We start from the raw sequence: 24939 nt of genomic DNA on the forward strand, positions 1-24939 counted from the left end.
CTATATTTTTAAAAATGTCATTTGAAGGAGTTACATGGAAGAAGTTAAAAGCATCTATAAAAATAATTTCTTACCCACCTTGTACTTAGTGGCTCTTGGGTAAAGACAGAGTATTTGTCTCACAAATTTGTTCACTCAATCTTAAATTTCTTAGATTTTGTTATGAAAAGATAGAAATGAAAAACTTTTCACATAGACTAAAACAAACAAACAAAAAAACCTCCTAGCAAAAACATGAATAATTTATCCCCTGCACCCTGCATCTCCAGGATATTCTGCAACAATATTAACAGCCTTGCTCTATAAAGAATTGGGGTTATGGTGTTTTCCCTTTAATGGCATTTTTGATTTCTTTTGGTCCTTTCATGTCATCTAACTGCATTCTAACAATTTCTTTAAGACATTATTAGAATCAAATGGAAGATTAGAAAGAAAACCTCTGAGAGGTTCCGCCTTGCAGTCAATGGAAAGCAATGCAAAGACTCATAGCCAAACATTAGAAAGAGCTCGGGGAGTCCAACAGAAGAGTTGGGAGAAGGGTTGAAGGATCCTAGGAGGAAAGGGACTCAACAGGAAGATCAATAGAGTCAATTAACCTGGACCCTTAGAGGCTCCCAGATACTGAATTACCAACCAAAGAGTGAGCATGAGGTGGACCTAAGACCCCTGAATATATGTAGCAAATGAGCAGCTCAGTCTTCGTGAAGGTTATCTCCAAAATTGAAGCAGGGGCTGTCCCTGAGCCTGCTGTCTTCCTGTCTACCTGTGGCTCTCACACCCTGAAATAGCCTTATTTTGTTTCAGTGAGAGAGGACTTGCTTAGTCTTGTAGCAACTTGATGTGTGGAAGTCGGGATAGGGTGGGAATTGGGGTACAGGATAATAGTGTGTAAGGTGACACAGGGAAGGGAATTACCTGACTCAAAAGAGAAGGGGAAGGTGGAATGCTGGGGAGGACTTGTTTGGGTGGGTGCTGAGAGGAGAGGCTGATATTGGGATGTAAAGGGAATAAATGAATTTTTAAAATGACTGAAAAAGATGAACAGAAAACCCCTGATCCAAGTCATACATACGTGTAATCCCCACATGCAAAGGATGGGAGAATGAAAATTATACCTGGGATATGTAGAAAGATACTGCCAGTTAAAAAAAATAACTAATCAGTTAAACAACCTAATCTAAATTCAACTAGAGTGTTGAGAATTGTGACCCAAAAGAAAAGACAGGTATAAGAATTACCAAATAAAATTATACTGTCAGAAATCAAAACCAATGCTCTAGTAGGATAAGCAATAGAGATATCTGAGTGCTTAAATTAAGAAACTTAGAGGCTTTGTGAGACTGTAGGTAATGCCAAAGAATAGCAGACACTGAGTGGCATCAGGAACTCCACAGTGAAGAAAGATGTTCTCGGGGAGCCAAAGATAGTGGGACAAGCTATGGGCAGCTTGTTTGCTCTTTCACAATTTGCAAACTGATATCTTGGAACATGTTTGATAAGAAAAATCAGAGTGGATAAAAGGAAGTTATCAAGAAGAGAAAAAGCCCAGGAAATGGAAAATTGGATGAAAGGAGAAAGAGAACTAGAGTTTCTTCTGCCTGTTTTTCTTTAATTACTCGATTACTGCCTGTCCTGAGTATTTTTATTTTCCTTTTGAAAAATGTAAAATATATTTCTTTATAAATTTTTGCTTCCAAAAGGCATTGGATTTAAATTTTCTGTCACAAACTGTGTGCTGCAGTAACACACTTACATGTTTGATTGATAGTTCTTTGCATATTTAAACCATACTTTATAATGTTAAAATTAAAGTTAGAATTGTTTCTCTAGATATAACTCTGGATTTATTTGATAGCTTTTTCATCTCTAGTGATTTTTTTTTTCTGGCAGAGTAAGATTCAGCCAAACATTGAATATTTATACAAGAGATACATAGGGTGTCCATATGTTCAGTCATTAAATGAATGTGTTTCTTTACACATAGTCACAAATGTGCATATATATATATATATCTATATACATATATATATATATATATATATATATATATATATATATATATATATCAGTTGTGTATGCCTTCGTGAAACATACATCCTCTACTCTTACCTCTCCCTTACATATGTGCATCTTTCTCTCTGTGTATATAGATATTTTTTCAAATAAAGTATTCTCAGAACTTGATAATATAGGGGAATTATATTTAAGTAACCAGTCTGAAAAATTTTAATTAAATAGGCAAAGTAATCATTTTATTGGAATTATGAGAAAAAATTAATATACAAGAACAATAGCTACTTAGGTCTTTAAAATCAGTATCTTAGTTCAAGAGAAAATTTACTGTTCAATGTATAACATCACTAGCAAAACAAATTATTTTAAACTACTGTATTTCTTCATATTTGAGAACAAAAATTAAAATATAGAGATATTATTTATTGTTCTTATTTTATTTTATACCAAGCTGAGTTCTGGTAAGCTAAATATAAAAGAATCACAACTTAAACAGCATTTAACTCTTTAGACAATACATTCATATTATTGCATAAATCATCCCTCTTACCCATACTGTGAGAGATGTCGTAGAGGTCTTTAAAAAGTGTTGGTAATTTGAAGGCAGCCAAGAACTTAGCAGTGTATAGCTATTGGAAGGCTGGTAGCAGTTCTTATGGCAGTTTTGATGCTTTTATTCCATAAACGCATGGGGAAACCGCTAACTGTGTATTTTCCTTGGACCTTATATCCACCCAGTGGCATCCTTGAGCAGAGACCTGAAAGTCCCACCTGCAATAACAAGCATTCCCTGAAGACAGCACACCACTGCCCTGCTGCGCAGTGTGGATTAGACACACGTGAGGAGTCCATAATGGCTGCATGACTTTTTTTTTTTTTGTTTGTTTGTTTTTGTTGTTGTTTCGAGACAGGGTTTCTCTTTTTATCCCTGGCTGTCCTGGAACTCACTTTGTAGACCAGGCTGGCCTCGAACTCAGAAATCCACCTGCCTCTGTCTCCCAAGTGCTGGGATTAAAGGCCTGCGCCATCACCGCCTGGGGGTACATGACTTTTACATTGTGTGAATATCCACTCACAGTGCCCAAGCTTAGCTTGAAAAGATGGAATCACCCCTCATACTATTTCTGATCACTAGTAACACTCCTGATATTTTTAGATGATTAGTTTTTTTATGTCAGTACACAAATGATATGGGAGTGTTGGGCTGTCTACTACAGGAAAGGGAGCTTTCTTTCTTTCTTTCTTTCTTTTTAATTAGATATTTTCTTTATTTACATTTCAAATTTTATCCCCTTTCCTGGTCTGCCCCAAACCTCTATTCCCTCCCTCTCCCCCTGTTTCTATGAAGCTGTTCCCCCACCCACCCACCCATTCCTGCCTCCATGCCTTGGCATTCCCCTACAGTGGGACATAGGACCTTCACAGGACCAAGGGCCTCTTCTCCCATTGATACCCGACAAGGCCATCCTCTGCTATATATGCGGCTGGAGCCGTGGGTCACTCCTTGGTTGGTGGTTTAGTCCCTAGGAACTCGAGGGAGGGAGTGGGGGGCGTCCTGGTTGGTATTGTTCTTCCTATGGGATTGCAAACCCCTTCAGCTCAGAAGGAAGCTTTCTATTCTCTTGGTGAGCCTGGTTTGGTAGAGTAGATGTTAGAAAACTCAATGGCCTCCAAAACTGCCTTGGGCTTTCAGGTTTGGGTGGAGAAAGTTCAAAGAATGAAATTCAGAGACCAAAGAATTGTGCTGCTGAGAGAAGTTTATTATTGCATATTTGTAGGTGAGAACTCATGAGGCAATGGAGGGAGGAGGAAAGAAAAGAAGTGAGGTAGGCAGAGTAAGAGGAGGGGGGAAGGAGTGTAAGAAGGAAGGAGAGGAGAGGAGGGAGCAGACAGAGACAGAGATAGAGACAGACAGACCTACTGCATCTAGCACTTCCTCATGTCAAAAAGTAGCAAAAGCCACAGAAGTATTTAATGTCGAACAGAAATAACCTCATTTGTTCTATCTACATTAGCCCATTGAAAAGTGATAGAAAAGTCAGAGCTTTTGTGTGCATCTCAGAAAAGGACAGAAAGAAAGAAAAAGAGAGAGAGAGAGAGAGAGAGAGAGAGAGAGAGAGAGAGAGAGAGAGAGAGAGAGAGAGAGAGAGAGAGAGAGAAGGAGGAAGGAAGGAAGAAAGAAAGAAAGAAAGAAAGAAAGAAAGAAAGAAAGAAAGAAAGAAAGAAAGAAAGAAAGAAAAAGAAAGAAGGAAAGAAAGGGAGGAAGGGAGGAAGGAAAGAATGGAGGAATGAAGGAAGAAACAAAGAAAGAAAAGAAGAAAGAAAAAAGATGTATAGAGCAAGACTAGCCAGGTTTACAATGTTATGACCCTGTGACTCAGCAACTATTGTTACTCCAGGAAGCAACAGCTGAAGGAGGCACTGTTTGAGGTTACTGACAAGTCCTTGTGGATGAATTACAGTTTAGGTCCTCATAAGTTTGCAGCAAAGCCCTGAAATCTTTGGCAGGAATAGGCAGGTTTTGGGAAATATTATCCCCACTCATCATGGGCCTTCACCAAGCCTGAATGTACAACCTCAGGCTTCCATGTGACCATGTGACCTGAGTTTCCTGTCATGAATTAGGGGTTATCTGACATACAAGACATTTTTTGTACACCATAATTAGTTATAACTGGGCTAAGGTATATTCAGGTTAATGATAAGTATTATTTATATAAATATCTGTGTCAATATTTACATAAAATATGAGCAACATCTTATATCTTAAGGTTATTATGAATGGTATTTTTCCAAGACTTCTAATTCTTCTTAGTTTATAGAGGCATCCCAATAATAATAATATGTAAAATATTGTACATTATATATTTTATATATAATGATATATATCATATATATATATATATATATATATATGACAGAGCGAGAGAAAGAAGAGAGAGAGAGAGAGAAAGAGAGAGAGAGAGAGAGGGAGAGAGAATGAGAGAGAGACATTAAGTGAGTTCCCTTATAATGGGGCAAAAAGACTCCTATTAAATACCACAGGCTAGCAAATAAAAGTTCCAGTGCCAGGAATAGTTTATCTTTCTTGGAGTTGTTTAACAGTGAGATCCCATAGGCCCACAAAGATTAAAGGCTATTGTCATGGCTTCTGGCTAACCCCAGAATATGGTAAGACCCAACTGCTAAAATAGCACATATTTAAACCACAGAATATTGGGAAATTGAGCTGGTACTCCCCTGGAAGCTTCACCTCTTCCAGCTAGCCTTCACTGTCCTGAAAGGTGCTACATACACTGCTGTAGTATAAATATAATTATCAGTCTTGATCAGTGAACATGTGGAGCAATAGTTATATCATTATAACCAATCTAATAAGACATGCTCATCTGTGCAATAATGGAATGAATCACTTTTTATTGTACCTAAGTCACATTCCATAATTCCTGTGTTGACACTCATACCTATCAGTATTACCCTGTACCGAGTAGCTATGGCTAGACAGATCATAGCTCTAGAGGGAGAATCTACCACTATTATTGCCCTAAATTGGCATTGTATTAAACTGAGTCCTAGTGAGTTGTTATACCTTCAGATTAGTGTCTCTCTCTTTTTTTTTGAATTAGGTATTTATTTCATTTACATTTCCAATGCTATCCCAAAAGTCACCCAGACCCTCTGCCACCACACCCCTACCCAATCACTCCCACTTCTTGTCCCTGGTGTTCTCCTGTACTGAGGCATATAATGTTTGCACGACCAATGGGCCACTCTTTCCACTGATGGCCGACTAGGCCATCTTCTGATTCATATGCACTTAGAGACACGACCTCCGGGGTGTTACTGGTTAGTTCATATTGTTCCAACTATAGGGTTGCAGGTCCCTTTAGCTCCTTGTTTAGTTTCTCTAGCTCCTCCATTGGGGGCCCTGTGGTCCATCCAATAGCTGTCTGTGAGCATCCACTACCATGTTTGTTAGGCCCTGGCATAGTCTCATAAGAGACAGCTATATCTGAGTCCTTTCAGCAAAATCTTGCTAGTGTATGCAATGGTGTCAGCGTTTGGGGGCTGATTATGGGATGGATCCCTGGATATGGCAGTCTCTAGATGGTCCATCCTTTTGTCTTAGCTCCAAACTATGTCTCTGTAACTCCTTCCATGGGTGTTTTGTTCCCAATTCTAAGAAGGGGCAAAGTGTCCACACTTTGTCTTCTTTCTTCTTGAGTTTCATGTGTTTTGCAAATTGTATCTTATATTTTGGGTATTCTAAGTTTCTGGACTAATATCCACTTATCAGTGAGTACATATTGTGTGAGTTCTTTTGTGATTGGGTTACCTCACTCCGGATGATGCCCATTTGCCTAGGAATTTCATAAATTCATTCTCTTTAATAGCTGAGTAATGCTGGAAAGAACCCAGATTAGTTCCTCTCTTAATCCTCACCAAACAAAACTTGCAGTGTATGGCAAGTATCAAGACACACAAATGCTTAAGGGAGAGAGAATAAAAGACCACAGAATTCTCCATCTTACAAAGGGCATCTATAGCATACTCTGCCTCTTAATTTTCAGAGATTATTGCAGGAGAGGGAGTTAAGAGATTAAAGAGACAAAGACGGTGAATAACTTCAAGGTAACAATGTTTTCTGAATACAATAATGAAGTTGTATATGTGATCTCAAAGCAGTTTAGACTTTCCTGAGATTTTTGAGTGTTCTGGTACGGATTATAGGGCCTGCTCTATTATTATAAACTTCAACTCCAAATTAAAAACAATAATAACATTTGTTAAAATATGGTTTTTATTATTCAGTATTAAGATTGAATAGCTTCCTGATATATAAAATCTATATTTAAAGGGGAGCATTCAGTTATAACAGGAATACTATTTTATAAGTGGATACTGCTTTTGGTTAAAAAGAATAAAGACAAGTTGATAGGAAGCATCTATGCCAAATCAACAGTCTGCCTATATTCATTATGTGATACAGAGGAACAATACATCTTTCCTCCATCTTCATATGAAGTATGAATTTTAATTTCATGAATCATTCTTTAAAGCTTCCTGTCTACAAACCACCATACTGTGTGTTGGAAAAGACAGAAAGTGTTTTAAGACTTTAAACTGTAATCTGAACAAGTTTGTAGCCAAAATTAAGTATTATATAAAGTCAAATGTGATCCAAGAAGAATAAATAAGCTTTTAAAGACTATAAGTTAGTAATATTCTCTTTGAGATTATAGTAAGTGCCTTATAAAATTGATCAAATCCTTAAAAGCATGTATAATTTCACTTTTAAATTAGACCCAGCTTTTTCAAAATTGTAAAAAGAAAGCCAAAATAAAGAGAAAGGATCTATGAATATTACAGTTTAGAGGTTTGACTATGTTATTAATCAATCCTTTCTTATGAGACTTGACACCAAGGACAACTTGCATTTGGAAACAAAACTGTCCATTCATGTCTCAGGAACAAAAATGGGGCAAAAGGGTGAGATCAGAGTCTCACAATCTTTTTTTTTTTAATGCATTTATTTACAAACTCTTCCACATATCCCATATGTTGAAGTTCACACAACCTGTCAATAATTTCAAATGGCAGAACAAGTTGCTGTGTCTTACGAAAGGACCTCAAACAATTCCAGGGTGATCAAGCAAAGGATGTGGGAAACTAATATGCTTTAATATATCTAAAAATGCAATCATGCTCACAGATAAGATCACATCACATATAAGCTGTAAATTCATACAAATACATATGTACATCTCTGTATCTTTACATCTTCACATAAATTTATTCAAGAAAGATTTAATCCAAAACCCATATGGTAAAAAAGGTTTGGAAAGGAAAAGGGTTAACAACAGAAAGTTGTTACATTGCAAAAAAAGGTTTGCAGTGTATATAGAAAAGAGGAGTAGTGTCTGAAATACGGTTCTCAATAGCCAATTTAAGTGTATGGATAAAACAAGCAAACAAACAAACAAACAAAATGTAACAGAGGTGAGACTGAAGTTGGTTCGTTTATTCTGCATTCAGGAGGTGCATGACATTTGCAATCAAGGTCATCCCAAATATAAAGCTCGCATAATTTTTCCCATCTGTCCAAAATAAGCAAACAGACAAAAAAAAAAAAAAATGAAACAAACAACAAAAAATACGGGAGGCTATGACATCCTATATTACCACTGTTTGAGCTTAGCTCATATACATTTTTAATACAGTTTCTTCAACTATACATTCTAATAACTCATAGATAGCCCATTTAAATGCTAGTTAATTCACAATTTAAAAATCTAAGCTATTTTGATACTTCTCCAATCTTCCACCACTACATTTCCTCAATAAAATCCCTCACATATTTATGTCATTTAAACTGTTAATGTTTTGATTTACTGAAACTTCCTGGATGGTGATAAGAACAGAACTAGAGAGAATGTCAAGGGCAGCCCAGATGGTGAGCAAAATGAGCCTATCCTCACACTCCCAAGCACACTGACTACAGCACATCCTCTGACAGCCTGCCCAGTCTTAATCTTACATTTGTATTCCATTGTCTTTATCGTTCCATTAAAAAAAAAACACAAGTAGAATTGCTGTATAAATTATTATTTCCCAACAAAATTTAATGAAAGACCTTTCATATTTTTAGCAACAACCCCATGGTTTGTATCTGTTTACAGAGACATAACACTGCCTCATTATAACATGGAAATGTTCTATGAGTCTCCAAGTTGTCGATGACATTATATTCATATTAATTTTACAGGAACTACACTACTACAACAGCTAATGTACTTATGTCATAATAAATAATGTACAGACCTGTTAAAGATTTTTAATTTGATTTCTGTTGTATTTATTTTTACTATACTGTCTTTAGATAATTTAAAATTCATTTCAAATATTTTTAAAGAAATGGATACATAAACAAGAGTTCATTTAGTGCTAGCTCTGGGGGACTGGGATATGTGCAGTGTGAAAGAGCACTTGCTACATAAGATCAACATTGTGGTTACATTCTTAGCAACATGATATTCAAATGTCAATAGGAAAGGGCTTCCAATGAAGAACAGGTCATGGCTCCACGTGTAATTACAGTGATGTGAATGGTGGAGAAGAGGATTACTGTGGTTAGCTTGTTAAAATTATAGCTCGGGGTTCAGGGAAAAGCACTATCTCAAGAAAGTAAATTAGAGCAATTATGCAAGACATTTGACCTCCCTCTGGTCTCTGCACAAGTTTCCATGAATAAATGTAACAATTCACAAATAAGTATGCCTACGTCACATACATACATACACATATAAAACAACAACAACAATTCTAGATTGGATTCATTTTCAAAATATTTTGACAATGTTCAAATTATAGCCACATTAAGTCTGCACAAGTTTGCCATGTTTTAATAAGTGCATAACAGATAATGTGAAATCTAAGAATTTCTCCTTAATAATTTTGCCAGTGACTTTTTTACTTGCTTATTCCTCAAACTGTAGATAATTGGGTTCAGTACAGGAATTATGATGGTGTAAAATACAGAGTCCATCATATCTTCATCATTTACTTGTGGAGATGCAGGGCGCACATACATGAAGAACAGAGGGCCATAGTACAAAGAAACAGAGAGGAGATGGGCTCCACAAGTGGAAAAGGCTTTCTTTATGCTTTTGATAGATTTGTGCTTTAGGATTGAAAACAAAACAAGTGTATAAGAGACAAGGATAGTTGTAATTGTGAATACCTGAATTGAGCCAGAGAAAATAAAGACCATCAGGTAATTGAGAGAAGGGTCATTACAGGAAATCTTTAACAGTGGTATAATATCACAATAAAAGTGGTGTATTATGTGAGAGCTACAGAAAATTAATCTAAATAAAAAGCTTTCATGAATTAAAGCATGAATAAATCCACCTAAAAAGGACAATATTAAAAGATGTACACAGAGTCTATTCGTCATGATCACTGGGTAGAGTAAAGGTTTGCATATTGCTACATAGCGATCATAGGCCATTGATGCCAAAAGAAAACCTTCTGTGGTTGCACTCACTACAAATGAAAAAAACTGAATCATGCATTCAGAGAAGGAGATAAGTTTACTCTTGGCAAAAAAGTCTTTTAGCATCTTTGGTGTCACTGTGGATGATAACCAAGTATCCACAAAAGCTAAACTCCCAAGAAATAAGTACATAGGAATGTGAAGGTGAGGGTCATTCCAGATGAGAGTGATCAGACCAAGGTTGCCCACAATGGTGATGAGATAGATGACCAAGAACAGCAGGAACAGGGGGATTTTCCACTGGGGCAGATGAACAAGTCCTGAGAGAACAAACTGTATGAGCAGTGTTGTGTTGTCCATTTGCATGTCTTCATTGGCTGTCTCTGAAATGAAAAATGACTGATGTCACACAGCATTCACTAAAATTTGTAGAGTAAAATGTTGGGTAGTAGAATTTAAAACACAACTCTGTAGTTATCAGGTTGTCCACGAAATTTCATTTTATATCACTACATATGATGAAAACTTTTCTTCATAATGAAGAAATTACTTCATTTTTCCAACAAAGATTTGAACTTGTTAATGTATTTAAAGAAAAGATATCTTTTAATTTTTCTGTGCAGTGTATGAAATTACAAGTTGGCTAGGTGTAAAAGTTCTGTATGTGTGTAATAGGGTCATAATCAAGGAAAGAAAGGTTTTAAGAATCTAGATTATACAATAAATTCAACTGAAGGGTCTTAGTCAATTCAAATACTTGAATTTAATAAAGTGAAATCTTACAATCTATAGTAACTTGGGAATTTCTTTCAAAATTTATTATAAGGAAGTGGAGAAAATCAGGTTCTGGTAAGGAAAATAAAGTCAATAATATAGAAAAACTCTTAACATACCTAGAGGCTCCTTTGTACTGCAGAGTTGTCTGGGAACATATATGTAAATTGTAGATTGTAAGATCATAACTTGGTTTAGGAGTTTATAAATAAGTATCTAATGCTATACCTTTATAAAATTTCCCCAGGTGCTATTAAATGCAAATACCGTTATTGAAACATGTTTCTGAGCCTCATGGATAACTATAAACACAGATAAATTCGAAAGGTCTTGAAATATTAATCTACTATTATGCAGTGACATCCTACATACAAATCTGATGTTCAATGGCATGAAAATAATATTTGTTGACTATGAATATGATCTTTTCAAAATGGGTTGCACCATTAAGATACACTATTCTCTTAGCCATTATCACTCTACATGAATGTGACGTTTAGTAGTTTTAGTTTACTGAAGGTTTAACACTAGTGACCAAGTATGACTGACTGTGTTTTGCCAGCCAATTACTCTGATACCCCAGAATTTCTATGTTAAAACCAATGATCTCCAGAGTCCATGTTACTTCAAAGTAAACAAAGGAAAGACACAGTAGTAATACAAACCAGTAGTGAACCAGATATTTGATGGGGAGAAAGTTAGTAAGAATAACACAGATCAATATGGTGTCATAAGGCAAATAAAGGATATTTAGGGATAAATGGCAAGAGATCCCTGAGTGTTGAGATTAAGAAAATTTTAATGGCTTGGTGAAAGTAATTTTCTGAGTGTAATCAGAAAATAGCAGTAAATGATGAGGATGAGAGGGCCATGCAGTGATGCTCTGTGTTCTGAAAAGTATGGGGAAAGCTGGCATTTGTTTGTTGCCCTATCTGTTACCTGTAGAACATCTGAGGAAAAGAGATTATACAAAGTATAAAAAAAGTGGGAGGAGAGAAGAGGAAAGCACTAACAAGAGAAAAACCACAACCGACATGGAATGGGACACTTGGATAGATAAAAAGAAATGAAAAGGTGGAAGAGAAGCAGGTAGTGCATAACAAAGATAGATTTACCTAGAAAAAGGGAGAGAAAGTATTGTTAGAAAGCAACATAGGACAAAAAATTTAGAATGCCTCTTTCTCTTTAAAAGTACACACACACACATATAACACACACATATATACTTAAATACATATAAATTTATACGCTATATATAATACATTACATAAACAACACACACACATATATATGTAATGCACACAGACATGCACACAAGCATATATATGTGTGTGTTTATAAATGCATATATATGTACGTATGTATGTATGTATGTATGTATAAACACATACATATATCTCCCTAAATACATGAGACTATTTTGAGAGAGAATATGAGACTATCTGGAGAAAGAAGAGAAAGAGGAAATGATATAAATATAGTCCTCCAAATTAAAATTAAATAAGTAAATAAAAGATTATTTAAATACACACTTTAAATACATAGAGAAAAACAAGGTTCTGATGCTTCATTTTCAATATTTGTCTTAGCTTTGTTGTTTATTAATTATTATTGATCTTGCAAGAACATTTTTAAATAAAAAATCAAAGTATATGTTCCCTAGAGCATACATTTTAAAAACAGACACATTACGTTTGAGTTTGTTACCTTTATGTAGTTTGAGTATTTGAATGTATGTGGTCAATGGATGAGATTTTTTACCCTGTATTTATATGATGCATTTTTTAATGTCAAAACAACTAGAAAATATTTTCCTGCAAATCTTAATAATTTGATTTAAGAATACATATTCACATTACTCTCTAACAATTTTGTAGGCTCCATTCTATTCTTATTTTGATGAATAGAATAAAATTGATCCAGATGAATTTTGCATACAGATGATATACAGCATGCCAAAAATTTGTATTTTAGGGTAATTTTGTGGGGATAGTGTTTCTTTCATGGAGTTCAAAACATACCAAGAGATGTAAATTCTCAGATTTCTTGATATGTGGAGAGGAAATAAATAATTAATACAGGAAAGATTAGACAAAAATATCCTTGTCATCTTCCAATATGTACTTATTAATATGTACATAAACATATATCTAAATATATATCAAGGTATACTACATGATGGAACATATTCTATATGTAAAGTCTACTCTGCACACATTTATAAAAAATATGAATTATATATAAATAAGTCATAATATAAATATTATTGTTATAAATAGTAGATGTAACTTAAATTGTCTACTTAAGAAATTGAACTTTAAAGACATAAAAAGAAACAGAACTAAAGAATGCCTCTCTTACCGAAATCATCATAATTGCTTATCTGAGAATCATTACAATTTCATATTGAATTTTGAGTTAACACCCTACTTCAGGAGAATTTAAAAGTCATTATAGTCATGAAATTAGCCTAGCTGTTTAATACCAACGTAACAGCTAAAAGTAAATTTAGTTAGGTAAAAAGATTTCTAAAATATATTAAAGATAACAATTAGAGATAATTTACTCATTTATATTTAGTCATGAATTGAAATATATAGGCAATTTTTGTTGCTACTACCATTTACACAACCTATGTAAATTTTTATGAATTAAAATGCCTTATTAAATTTCTATGGAAAGCATGGTGAGCACTACACAACTTATTTGATTCTTACCCATTTTAAGAAAAACTAAAAATGCAAAGGTTCTTATAAAGGGTTGAGTGCTCTAAAGCAGGGAAAAGCACAATGGTACAGACAATAGTATCCTGTGCAATGACCATCTGCATCACAATTTGTCTGGCAATTTCGTGACTAAGTACATCAAACTGTGTTTATGTGACTTTCATGCAATCCAGGAACCTTTATACCATTGCCTGATTCTTTTTCATGAACTAGAATTCCCACTGGGGCAACAGGGTTCACTGGAGGCAAAGAGATGACTCTCTACTGGACACTATAGGATTGGACAGAATTATAAATTGGCTCCACTGGGAACTGTTGATTTCAAAACCATAAATATTTATTTACTGTAAAAGGCTAATTTTGACACAGAAATTGTTTAACTGTGCTATTTCCTATCACACTCTGACAGGTTTAACCAAACTAATATATGATTTTATGTTTTTAAGGCATAGAATAGTGTGCTTCTCTTGAGTTCATCAAACATGACTAGATCACGTCAATGTTCACATTGCTCTCTCTTCCCCCCTTCTCCCTCCCTCCCTAGTCTTCCCTCCTTCCAGCCCTCTTTCTTTCTCTTACAGTGTAATTTGTGATTCTTATGAAATATATCATGGTTGTACTGGTTTTGTAAATGTATAATAACCCTAAAACCGATTCAAAAAAATAAAATATGCAGTGAATCTGAGGTAGCTGTGACAGTATGTAATCTTTTTGCACTGGTTTTCACTGCAGCTTTGGTGAACACATTGGTGCAGTTTGCACTGCAAATGTCACTGTATGAAGCAACACAAAACTTTATTTCAAATGCCAGATTTAGAATAGAGTTTACTGTTGGATAGGAATTGTAATTTTTACTGTACATCCAATGTATTTTTCTGTTACATAGAACATCAAGTTTATTACCTAAAACTAACAATGAAAAAATTCATATGATCATTTCATAGCAATATCAAGTTGTCCTGTGTTTTGATACCATTCTATTCAAATGAGGCATTTTGGTTTTAAAAATTGAGCCCCTGACTCAACTTATATAAAAGTTATTAAATGGAGTGTTGCTTGGAATTATGATAAAATTTCCATCAATTTCTGAAATGGTCCTAAGCATATTTTGCCATTTTGTATTAAATGGTTTTGGAAAGTGATGCTATTGGCATTGAAGGTGAGACAGTCATAACAGCAATCAACTCTGAAAAGTGCTCAAGATGATTTCCATATTGCAGTAGTAAATATTCGGGCCAAGACTTAATCAACACATTAAAACAAACATTCATCATTATTGAAATTTTCTTTCTTCTATAATCATGTATAAAATTACATATGTGTCAAAATATGTCTTAAAAACAATTCTACTAATGGTTCATTAGTAATTGTATGACAAAGCTGAGAAACAAACAAAAAAGAAAACTGTAAGAACAGGATTGCAGTAGAGAGAGGAATATATATCCATCATTTCCAGACATCAAAGCCTGGCATCTAAATTCCCAGAAGAGCTTGTTAAAACGCACTTTCTGCTGAAGTAGATGTGGGTGGACTGAGGAGGAGTCTACTTTAGAGCAATTTGATGCCCAAGGACAATGTTGTCAGCAAGCCATGAATGAAAGAACAAAATTATCGGAAAAAAAAAAAACCTTAAATACTATGTATGTGAATGTCTTTAGTGAAAGAAACAAAGAAAAGGAAGAATTGGCCACTAAGGCAGTGTGTTTGAGATTGCACAGGACTTGGAGGCTGGGTCACAACCAGAGCATTTTTCTAATTTAGAAGATTACTCTGGTGGAAAAGTAATGGGAGAGTAATATATTCCAATTTTTCTTCTTTAAATATAATTTTATTAGTTCTTTGACAATTTTGTGCAACACATTTGTAATCATAGTCAACCCTTTCCCCTACCTCCTCCCAGATCCTTGGCCCATTGCTATTCATTCAATTTCATTCAATTTTGTGTCAGTTTCGTTTGATTTGCACCCATCAAGTTCAATTTGTCCTGCCCATATATCCATATATTCTTGGATAAGTGGTCTCTGGTCATAAAATGCTCTTGATGATGAAGAAAGACTTTGCAGATAGTTAGGATTAATGGAATATGGTGAGTGTATCATGAACAAATGAAGAGAGTCTCTAATACAGAGCATATGTATACATTCTGCTCCTGGCCCTAGGTAGAGGCTATATACATCTATATTCCTGCACACTTTTGGCCAACTTGTGCAGACCTAGGATCTGAGAGGCTGAAAGAAATGGGCAGACTACAATTTAATGCTGTTGACAATTTAACTTCAGTTTCAGTGCACTTTTATACACAAATATGATAAAGAAAGTAATGACCCAAGGAAGGTGGTTTAGGTTCAGAAAAGCATGATCAGAGAAACTTGTAAGTAAACATTGGTTAGCATATACTAAATATTGACACATCAGCCCTTTCCCAGAACTTTCTCAAGACAGACCAGTTCGAACACAGTTGCTAGCACATAACTTTATATTATTTCTGGAAAATCACAGAAGCAAAGCAGAAGCTCATATCTGGATTCAGGGTACACAGAGAAGATTGAGTTCTGTAGCTATGACCTGACATCCAACAAGAATAAAGAAATCTTATAAACAAAATGAGGAGTCACAAAGTCTCATCAAACAACAATCCAGGGGACAAAATGCACCTGAGGTAAAAGGCCCTCTGCCTTTTTTCCTGGAGCCTCTCTCATAGTTCCCAGTGGGTCCTAGGGGGAAATGTACTGCTGTTATTATGCTAAACAATCATAGAAAAAATGGCTCTAGTCAGGCAGTGGTGGCCTGTTGTGTCTGGCCATCAGCTCACATGTCTGGGTTCTAGCCTGGAAAGGCATTTTGGAAACCTGGAAGAGAAGAAGGGCTAGGCAGTGAGAGAAAGATGCAGGTAAGACAGTCATTCTGATCAAAGCTCAATTTTACTATTCTGCATGCAGTTATGAAGCAGGGGAAGGGGGCCTGATTCCGACCAAATAATAATGGGGTCCAGTAGCAGGGTGACCACATGATGTCTTCAGAACAGCAAAGTGGCAAGCTCCAGCAGTGGGCGTGGCAGAATGATTGAGCAGCAAGCTCCACCCCTGAGCAAGCAGGATTCAGGATGGGGGATGTTACATCTCCTCCATGTTGTTAATAAAAAAAAAGAAAAGGCATTTTTTCAGGTGCTTCTCAGCATTAGGAGCTCTTGACTCTAGCTGCATATGTACCAAAAGATGGCCTAGTCAGCCATCACTGGAAAGAGAGGCCCATTGGACATGGAGACTTTATATGCCCCAGTACAGGGGAACGCCAGGGCCCAAAAATGGGAATGGGTGGGTAGGGAAGTGGGGGCGAGCTGTGGGGGCCTTTTGGGATAGCATTGGAAATGTAATTGAGGAAAATACATAATAAAACATATTTTAAAAAAGAACATAACTTACCATTTGAATATCTATTATTACAAAATAATAAATGGATTTTTTAAAGATTAAAAAAAAAGAAAAAAAGAAAATCCTGGCCTGAGGGGGGAAAAATTATTTATGCTCAATAGTTCTGCCTGAATTCTTAGGGTTAAAAAAAAAAACCCGTCTCCGTGGAATTTCCTAACTTTTCTTATGGTAAACCGTTTCTGGATAAAACTATCCTAGTAAACAACTAAAAGAATAGCCCTGGGCTGTAGGCTCTGACTTTATAATGCTAATTAGTACTGAATAGGTAACTTCCTAGTTGAATTTTAAGTAGGGTGTTGGATCCCTGGCAAAGGTTGATTGAACGAATTTGAAATGCAGTTTATTATGAATAACACTGAGTGGATATTCCTCTGCATTTTTGGATGACAGTCAGGGAACAGGGAGAAGGGGGTTATGACCGGCTCTGTAGTACAAGGCCAATTGGCTTTTTTAGGGTGGGAGGCTGTGAAGGGCTTGCCCTTCTAACAGTATGGTCTCCAACCTCTCCCTCCACATTAATTAAGTTTAATAAGGCCATGCTTAACTGAGGAGATCAAATGATTTTCTCATTCGTAGATGAGTGGGCTTTTAACCTTGGCTTGGGTACAAATTGACCCGATTCCTCCCTTGGGTGCTGTCACAACCCATACCTGTAGCTCTTGGTATCTTTTGGGGAGGGGAGGCAGAGTCTTAGAAAGATATTTTTTGTTGTAACTGGAAATAGATACCAACCTCCATCCAAACTGGGTATATCTAACAGGGAAATCAGAAATCATTAAGCTGGACCTTCCCCTGCAGGAAATCTTTGCACCAAGCGATACCCATAATGTATTCGTATGATCACGAACCAGTATGCACAATTCTGAGTATTGTGCAGCTCCTAAAGGAGAATTGTCAACCTCAGATTTAGCAAGGCCTAAACAAGAATTATGTCATTAGTAACACCACGATTTGTGGCTAAAATAGGGGCTGGAAGTCATTCTCCTCATCTCTGTTATTCCCACAGCCTGAAAAACTAAGGGGACCTTGCAGTAACACCAAGGATGGAAAACCAGAGGCCAGCTAAGGGACTAAGCCCATCTATCAGAATAAAAACCAATCTCTTCTAGTATTAGAAATATCTGCCTTTCTAGATAAACCTAAATCTCAAATCAGACCCAAAGCCATGAGACGTGCTGGAATGTCCTTAGAATGAAAACAATCGCCACCTGTATGCTCTTGGGGGCGGGGATGTATGCCCACTGCGTCAGGCAGGAGGATGTTGATTGACCTGCTTGAAAAAAACAAGATCTAGACAATGAGAAAATCTTTTTGGGGGAGGGAAAGTTCGGGTACTATATTCAGTTGCAAATTAGCAAGGCACAAGCTAGGCCAGAGACTCTCTGGAAGTGGAGGATGTGCTCTGAATTAACCTTGCTAGGTAATTAAGAATATAGGAATCTCTAATATTGGACTAAATATTAGACCAGTCTAAGATTGAGTTAGAATGACTGGTCACACAGAAGAAAAGAGAACAATCATTATGACTCTGTTAGTTAACTAAGCTCACTAAGTCAGAATATACAGTCTCTGATGTACTATTGTCATAAAGTAAAAAGACTTAAAGCTAGTCTAAACTGGAAAAATGGCAAGCAAGGATGGATCTAAAACATGAATCTAATTTAGTTTATTAGTCATTTTAATCAGGACACTGAGTCAACTTACCTGCCAGCTTGTCACACGAATTAACCAATATGCTTTTGCAGCATTCTGTGGAGAGAACCTGTTTTTCTCTTTCCTAATTAGGTAGCTGTTTAGGATCAATCTATAAGCCAATAAGTAGATCCTTTTAAGATACTATAAAGCATTTATTAATTTTTTTGGCATTTACATTTTAAATTTTGAAAATAAATGTATGATTTAAATAGTGTGCATGGGAATGCACTAAATAGTATGTACGGGGATACAATTTTTTTCTCTTTTTTGTCTTTAAAGAAGTTAAAGTTTTAAAGTTTTACAATATCTAACCTTTTGAATTAATAACTTGTTGACAAAATATTTTAAATACTTGGCTGTAAAGGGGCAGTGACTAATTGCACTTCTAATCATTTTTCTTAAGTTGTAACTAGAAAGCTTGAAAAGTTATTAAGAGTCACATGTGCATGATTTATTTATTTATTAACTAGAATTTAGAGCATTATTTGTAGCAAATTATTAAGTAAAAGTCCTCAAGAATTAACACTATTATGTGGAAACAAGTAGTAACTGAGGACACTAAAAGGAATTATACATATACAATTTTTAAGAATACTAAAATATTATCTTAAACCATAACTGTTATTTGTATATAAAGAATGAGGTTATATATCTAATCTATTTTATATGGATGGCCTATGGACTGTCTGAGATATAAATTTATCCTGGCATTGTTTTAAAAATGTCCAGGCAATTAGGACAATTTAATAAATGTCTAAAAACTGCCTTCTTAAAAGGACAGCATTTTTTCTATGAGTTGTATATGCATAAGCAATTGCAAATTTGAGAATTAATAGTATCTGACGGACAAACAATCTTAAGCAATTGTGAGCTCAGAGATATAGCATTGACTATTAATATACAAATTAAGGTTTGATTGTTCAGCATTTTAAAACACCATCTACAGCACACAACTAGATTATTTGTGCTGAAACAGGGGTAACTGTGTGTCTCAAGGCTCCGCCCCACAGCACCTGGCTGCTAGCTAGGCCCACGTGGGCCAACGATTGGCTGGGAGGATGAGAAAAATGACTTTACAATAATGTTTTTTCTGGCCAAAGAATTGTCTTGGGCACAGCTAATATTTAATTACCAATGAATATAATTAATAACAATTATAAAAGCTTTATTTTTTGTAAAACCTTTTGTAGTAAACTAAAACCCTAAGTAATAAAAGGATATTGTCTCTGAATCTTTTGGTTGAGAGCACGGATTTAAGGTAAACTTCCCTTATTTTATTTATTTTATTAGTTAATAAAACATTTTTCACTTAGGAAAAATATACATCAAAAGATCAAAATTCTTGGCTTCTTGTATAGAAGCAGAGACAATAAAATGTATTCTTACATAATGTAAAGCTATATTAGCCATACCTAGAGGCAAAAATTTCTAGTGATTACCAGTTCACTAGAAGCAAAACTCTTTGAATTTAAGCATTATTCTAAACATCTGAATAGATCTGCAACACTGTTAAAAAGAAATTTTCTTGAACACAGGGAAAAACCTTCTCAGGCACTCTTTGCAAAACACAAGAAGGCCTCAAGCCGATCTGGGGCTCCCCTGAGCCCTGCATTGGCTCAAACGTAAAATATTTTTTAATTTGAGCATCTTGGCCCTCCTGCAATAAGGACCGATTCTAGAGGAACAATTTAACTGTCTATGCCTCTAATTTTTGATACTCTTTTTTAAGATGACTTACAGTTAAAATGTTTTTCACAACTTTAGTGTTGTGAAAAAATTGCCCGTACTGCAGTTTCCTGTCAGGTAGCAACTATAGCCAAACTGATTATTTGAGGGTCTAATCTATGCACAAGGACAAACGTAGCTAGATAACTCTGTCCCAGTTTTGCATGAAGTGAGCTGTATTAGCGCTCTCATAAGATGATTACTCTTGTAATAATCTTAATTAACAATATATGGGTGAGTAGAAAATCTTAAATTTGCAATCAAACTGCAAGCTGCAGTCAATGGAACACTGGCAGTTTTAACCATAATTTTCAAGTTTCTTTTGCAACCTTAGGATAATATCTACAACCTTGGGAAAGCAAAACCCAAGTTTAAAACAATTTATCATCTTCAAAATCAGCATTACCATCATATTATGAAGTTTGGCTGCCAATTAATACCTATGAATACATGCAAGCTTTAATGCTTTAATAAAGAGGCATTGCTTTAAATATTATCTTAAATTTTACTTTTTAGGATAGGAACCACATTAATTATTATCTAAACTAGAAATATCTTTAGAGACCTAGCCTCTTGGCCTGCCTTATGCCACCTGCTGGAAAGATTCCAAACTTGAGTAATCAATTTTAAGATCAACCATCTGTAGCAATGTAACAATTATTAATCTTAACCAACTTATGAGCTGATTGTGAAAACATGCAGAGCACATTACCAATAAAAAGGAACCAAATGAAGCAGTTACATTTAGACCAATCAGAGAATATTAATTTTTCTAGCTACAATCATAGAATAAAAGGCACTTTACCATTTGTCAAACACATTAATCACGAACCATTTATCATCTTTTTTACCCCGAAATTAAGAGACTGTGCACTCACCCTTTTTTCCTAAAACAAAAAGTTTTTCCAGCAGGGACCCTCCTGCCATGTGTCTGTTTCCTGGATGAAGCACATGGCAGCTCTTGGCTTTGCAGATAAATTTTTTTATACCATCTTTATTATCCAACATAAAACATAGAACATTCATTCATACAGACTGGACACGAACATACATGAATTGAACACATGAACAGATTGGTGCACCAGACATTAGACAAGACACAAAAGGGGGCAGAGTACTTCTGCTGTAAAGCCCAGAGAGAACAAAGCATGGCACTCCTGAAATTTCTCTCTGTTTTTTGGGACATTTTCCTCCCACATGATGCAGGTTTTTTGTTTTTTTGTTTTTTAACTGCAGCAATCTGCCTGATTATAAATTTCCTTTTAATAAACAATTTCTTTTCTCACGCCTAAAAATGTAGCTTCTGAGAGCTATGGCTAACAGCTGGTTACAGTTCCTAGCTCCTGTTAAGTTTCACTGCTGAATCTAAGTGAATCAGGGCTCAGGTTAAATGCTGTTTCAGCTTAGCCCACACCGACCTTCTCCAGTATGAATTTCCTTTAATTATTTTCTTCTTCTATGGAGCTCCAAACCAGCAGTGCTTCTTCCAAATGTCCTCTGCCATTTCTCAGTCCCACGTTGGTTCTCCAAATGTTGTGTCCGGCCAGCAGCTCACATGTCTGGGTTCTAGCCTGGAAAAGCATTTTGGAAACCTGGAAGAGAAGAAGGGCTAGGCAGTGAGAGAAAGATGCAGGTAAGACAGTCATTCTGATCAAAGCTCAATTTTACTATTCTGCACACAGTTATGAAGCAGAGGAAGGGGGCCCGATTCCCGTCAAATAATCTTGGGGTCCAGTAGTAGGGTGACCACATGATGGCTTCAGAACAGCAAAGCAGCAAGCTCCAGCAGTGGGCATGGCAGAATGATTGATCAGCAAGCTCCACCCCTGAGCAAGCAGGTTTCAGGCTGGGGGAGGTTACAGTGGCCCATGTCTTTAACCCCAGCACTTGGTAGGCAGAGGCAGGTGGATTTCTGAGTTTGAGGCCAGCTTGGTCTAAAAAGTGAGTTCCAGGACAGCCAGGGCTACACAGAGAAACCCTGTCTTGAAAAACAAAAAACAAAAAACAAAAAACAAAAAACAAAAAACAAAAAACAAAAAACAAAAAACAAAAAACAAAAAAAAGAAAGAAGGAAAGAAAGGAAAAGGATCCTCATGATACATTGCCATTTTCATAGAACAAGGCATAACTCAACACTCCTCATAGAAACTTCTTGCAATGGATGGAAACTGACACAGAGACCAAAATGGGGAGAACATCCATACAGTGACAAACCTTGGAGCATTCACACCAAAATGGAATGCTTTTATCAAATTTCTCCTCTCTATCAAATTCCTCCTTTCATGGTTCAAGAAACTACAAGATGGGAAGACTGTAAAACATTGTCTTCTATACACAAGAGGGCTAATGTCCATATGTACTCACCTATTTAAGCAAGACCAAATCCCATGGAATGGATCATGAGCTGGGCCAGTCACTCATTGTCCATTTATTCAGTTGCTGCTCCATTTTTGTCTGCTTGTTTCTTTTAGACAGGAACAATTTGGAGTCAAAAATTTTGAAGGTGGGTTAGTATATCCAACTTTCCACTAATGGTCCTGTCTAACCTCTCAAAGTGGTCTCTTCAGTTCCTTATTCCCATTGTTGAGCATTTCACCTGCTGTCACCCACAGAGTCCTGGGAGACTCCTCCCCACCCATGTCTCTGAGACTTTATAGAGGTTCCCCCAACTGCCACCCCCAGTGGCTGCCTATTTCCATTCATTTTCCTGGCCCTCTGGGCTTCTCTACAGTCTTACAAACATACCTGATCCTGCCCCTATTTTCCCTTCTCCCTCCCATCTCCCACTCAGATTCTTCCCTCTCTCTACCCCCATGAATATTTTGCTCCCCCTTCCAAGAGGGATTGGACCATTCTTGCTTAGGCCTTCCTCCTTACTTAACTTCTTAGGGTCTGTGGGTTGTATCATAGGTATTATGTGCTTTTTAAGCTAAGATCCACATACCAGTGAGCACAAACCATGCATGTGCTTTTGAGTTTGGATACCTCACTTGGGATGATGTTTTCTAGTTTTATCTATTTGCCTGTGAAATTCATGGTATCCTTGTTTTATTGGAGCATGTATCCTTGTGATATTGTAGAGCATCTTTTGGGTATATTCCCAGGAGCAATGTGGGCTGGGTCTTCAGGTAAAACTATTTACAATATTCTGATGAAATGCCAGATTGATTTCCAAAGTGGTTGTGCCAGTTTGCAATCACAGCAGCTATGCAAGAAGAGTGTTCCCCTTTCTCCATAACCTTGCTAGCATGTGCTGTCACTTGAGTTTTTTATCTTAGCCATTCTAAGTTGTTGTAGGGTGAAATCTCAGGGTCATATTGATTTTGACTTCATGACTAAGGTTTTAGAATTTTATTTAAGTGTTTCTTGAGATTCCTCTATTGAGAATTGCCTGTACTCGTTCTGTACTCCATTTTTAAATTTAGTTATTTGGTTTTTTGGAGGTAGAGTCCATCAGCTCTCTATGTATTTTGGATAATAGCCCTCTATCAGATGTAGGGTTAGTGAAAACCTTTTCTCAGTCTGTAACTTGTCATTTTATCCTATTGACATTGGCCTTTACATTACAGAAGCTTTTCATTTTCAAGAGGTCTCATTTATCAGTTGTTGATCTTAGAGTCTGAACCATTAGTATTATGTTCAGAAAAATTTCCTCTGTGCCAATGTGTTCAAAAATATTTCCTACTTTCTCTTCTGTTAGATTCATTGTATCTGGTTTTAAGTTGAGAGTTTTGATCCACTTAGACTTGAGCTTTGTGTGTCGTGATAAATATGGATCAATTTGCATTCTTCTACATGCAGACCACCAGTTATACCAGCACCATATTTTGAAGATGCTTTGTCCCCTACTGTATGGTTTTGGCTTCTTTACCAAAGATCCAGTGCCCATAGATGTGTGGGTTTATTTCTGGGCCTTTGATTCTATTCCAATGATAAACCTGTGTGTCTATAACAATATCATGAAGGTTTTACCACTATTGCTATGCATTACAGGTGGAAGTCACAGGTAGCAATTCCTCCAGATGTTCTTTTTTATTTCTTTGAATTGTTTTGGCTATCCTGCTTTTTGTTTTTCTCTGTGTTTAGTTTCTTTCTTTTTTTTTTTTTTTTTTTTTGGTTTTACGAGACAGGGTTTCTCTGTATAGCCCTGGCTGTCCTGGAGCTCACTTTGTAGACCAGGCTTGCCTCGAACTCAGAAATCCACCTGCCTCTGCCTCCCGAGTGCTGGGATTAAAGGCGTGCGCCACCACGCCCGGCTGTGTTTAGTTTCTTAAATGAAGGTGAGAATTATTCTTTTCATGTCAGAGAAAAATTTTATTTGGAATTTTGATGGGAGTTACATTGAATTTGTGGATTGCTTTTGGTAAGATGGCCATTTTCACTATGTTATTCCTACCAGTCCATGAGTTTGAAAGGTCTTTCCATATTCTGAAGTCTTTTTTCGATTTCATTCTTCAGGGACTTGAAGTTCTTATCATACTGATCTTTCACTTGCTTGGTCACAGTTTCACCAAGGTATTTTATATTATTTGTAGGTTTTGTGAAGGGGGTCATTTCTGAAACTTATTTCTCAGCCCAT

General features: G+C 36.1%; 1 protein-coding gene across 1 annotated transcript; it reads right to left on the reverse strand.

The window, feature by feature from the left end:
• Positions 1–9445: 9445 nt before the first annotated feature.
• LOC110311702 (olfactory receptor 5H2-like) lies at positions 9446–10375 on the reverse strand. The gene has a single exon (XM_021185176.2). The coding sequence runs from the start codon at positions 10373–10375 to the stop codon at positions 9446–9448; it is 930 nt and encodes a 309-aa protein (XP_021040835.1).
• Between the last annotated feature and the right edge of the window lie 14564 nt (positions 10376–24939).

The sequence above is a fragment of the Mus caroli genome, unplaced genomic scaffold (assembly GCF_978045245.1).
Source record: "Mus caroli unplaced genomic scaffold, Mus_caroli_1 scaffold_17, whole genome shotgun sequence".
NCBI lineage: Eukaryota > Metazoa > Chordata > Mammalia > Rodentia > Muridae > Mus > Mus caroli.

Coding starts and splice junctions, on each gene's coding strand:
- LOC110311702 (XM_021185176.2), bottom strand. CDS start 10,375: ATGCAAATGGACAACACAACACTGCTCATACAGTTTGTTCTCTCAGGA.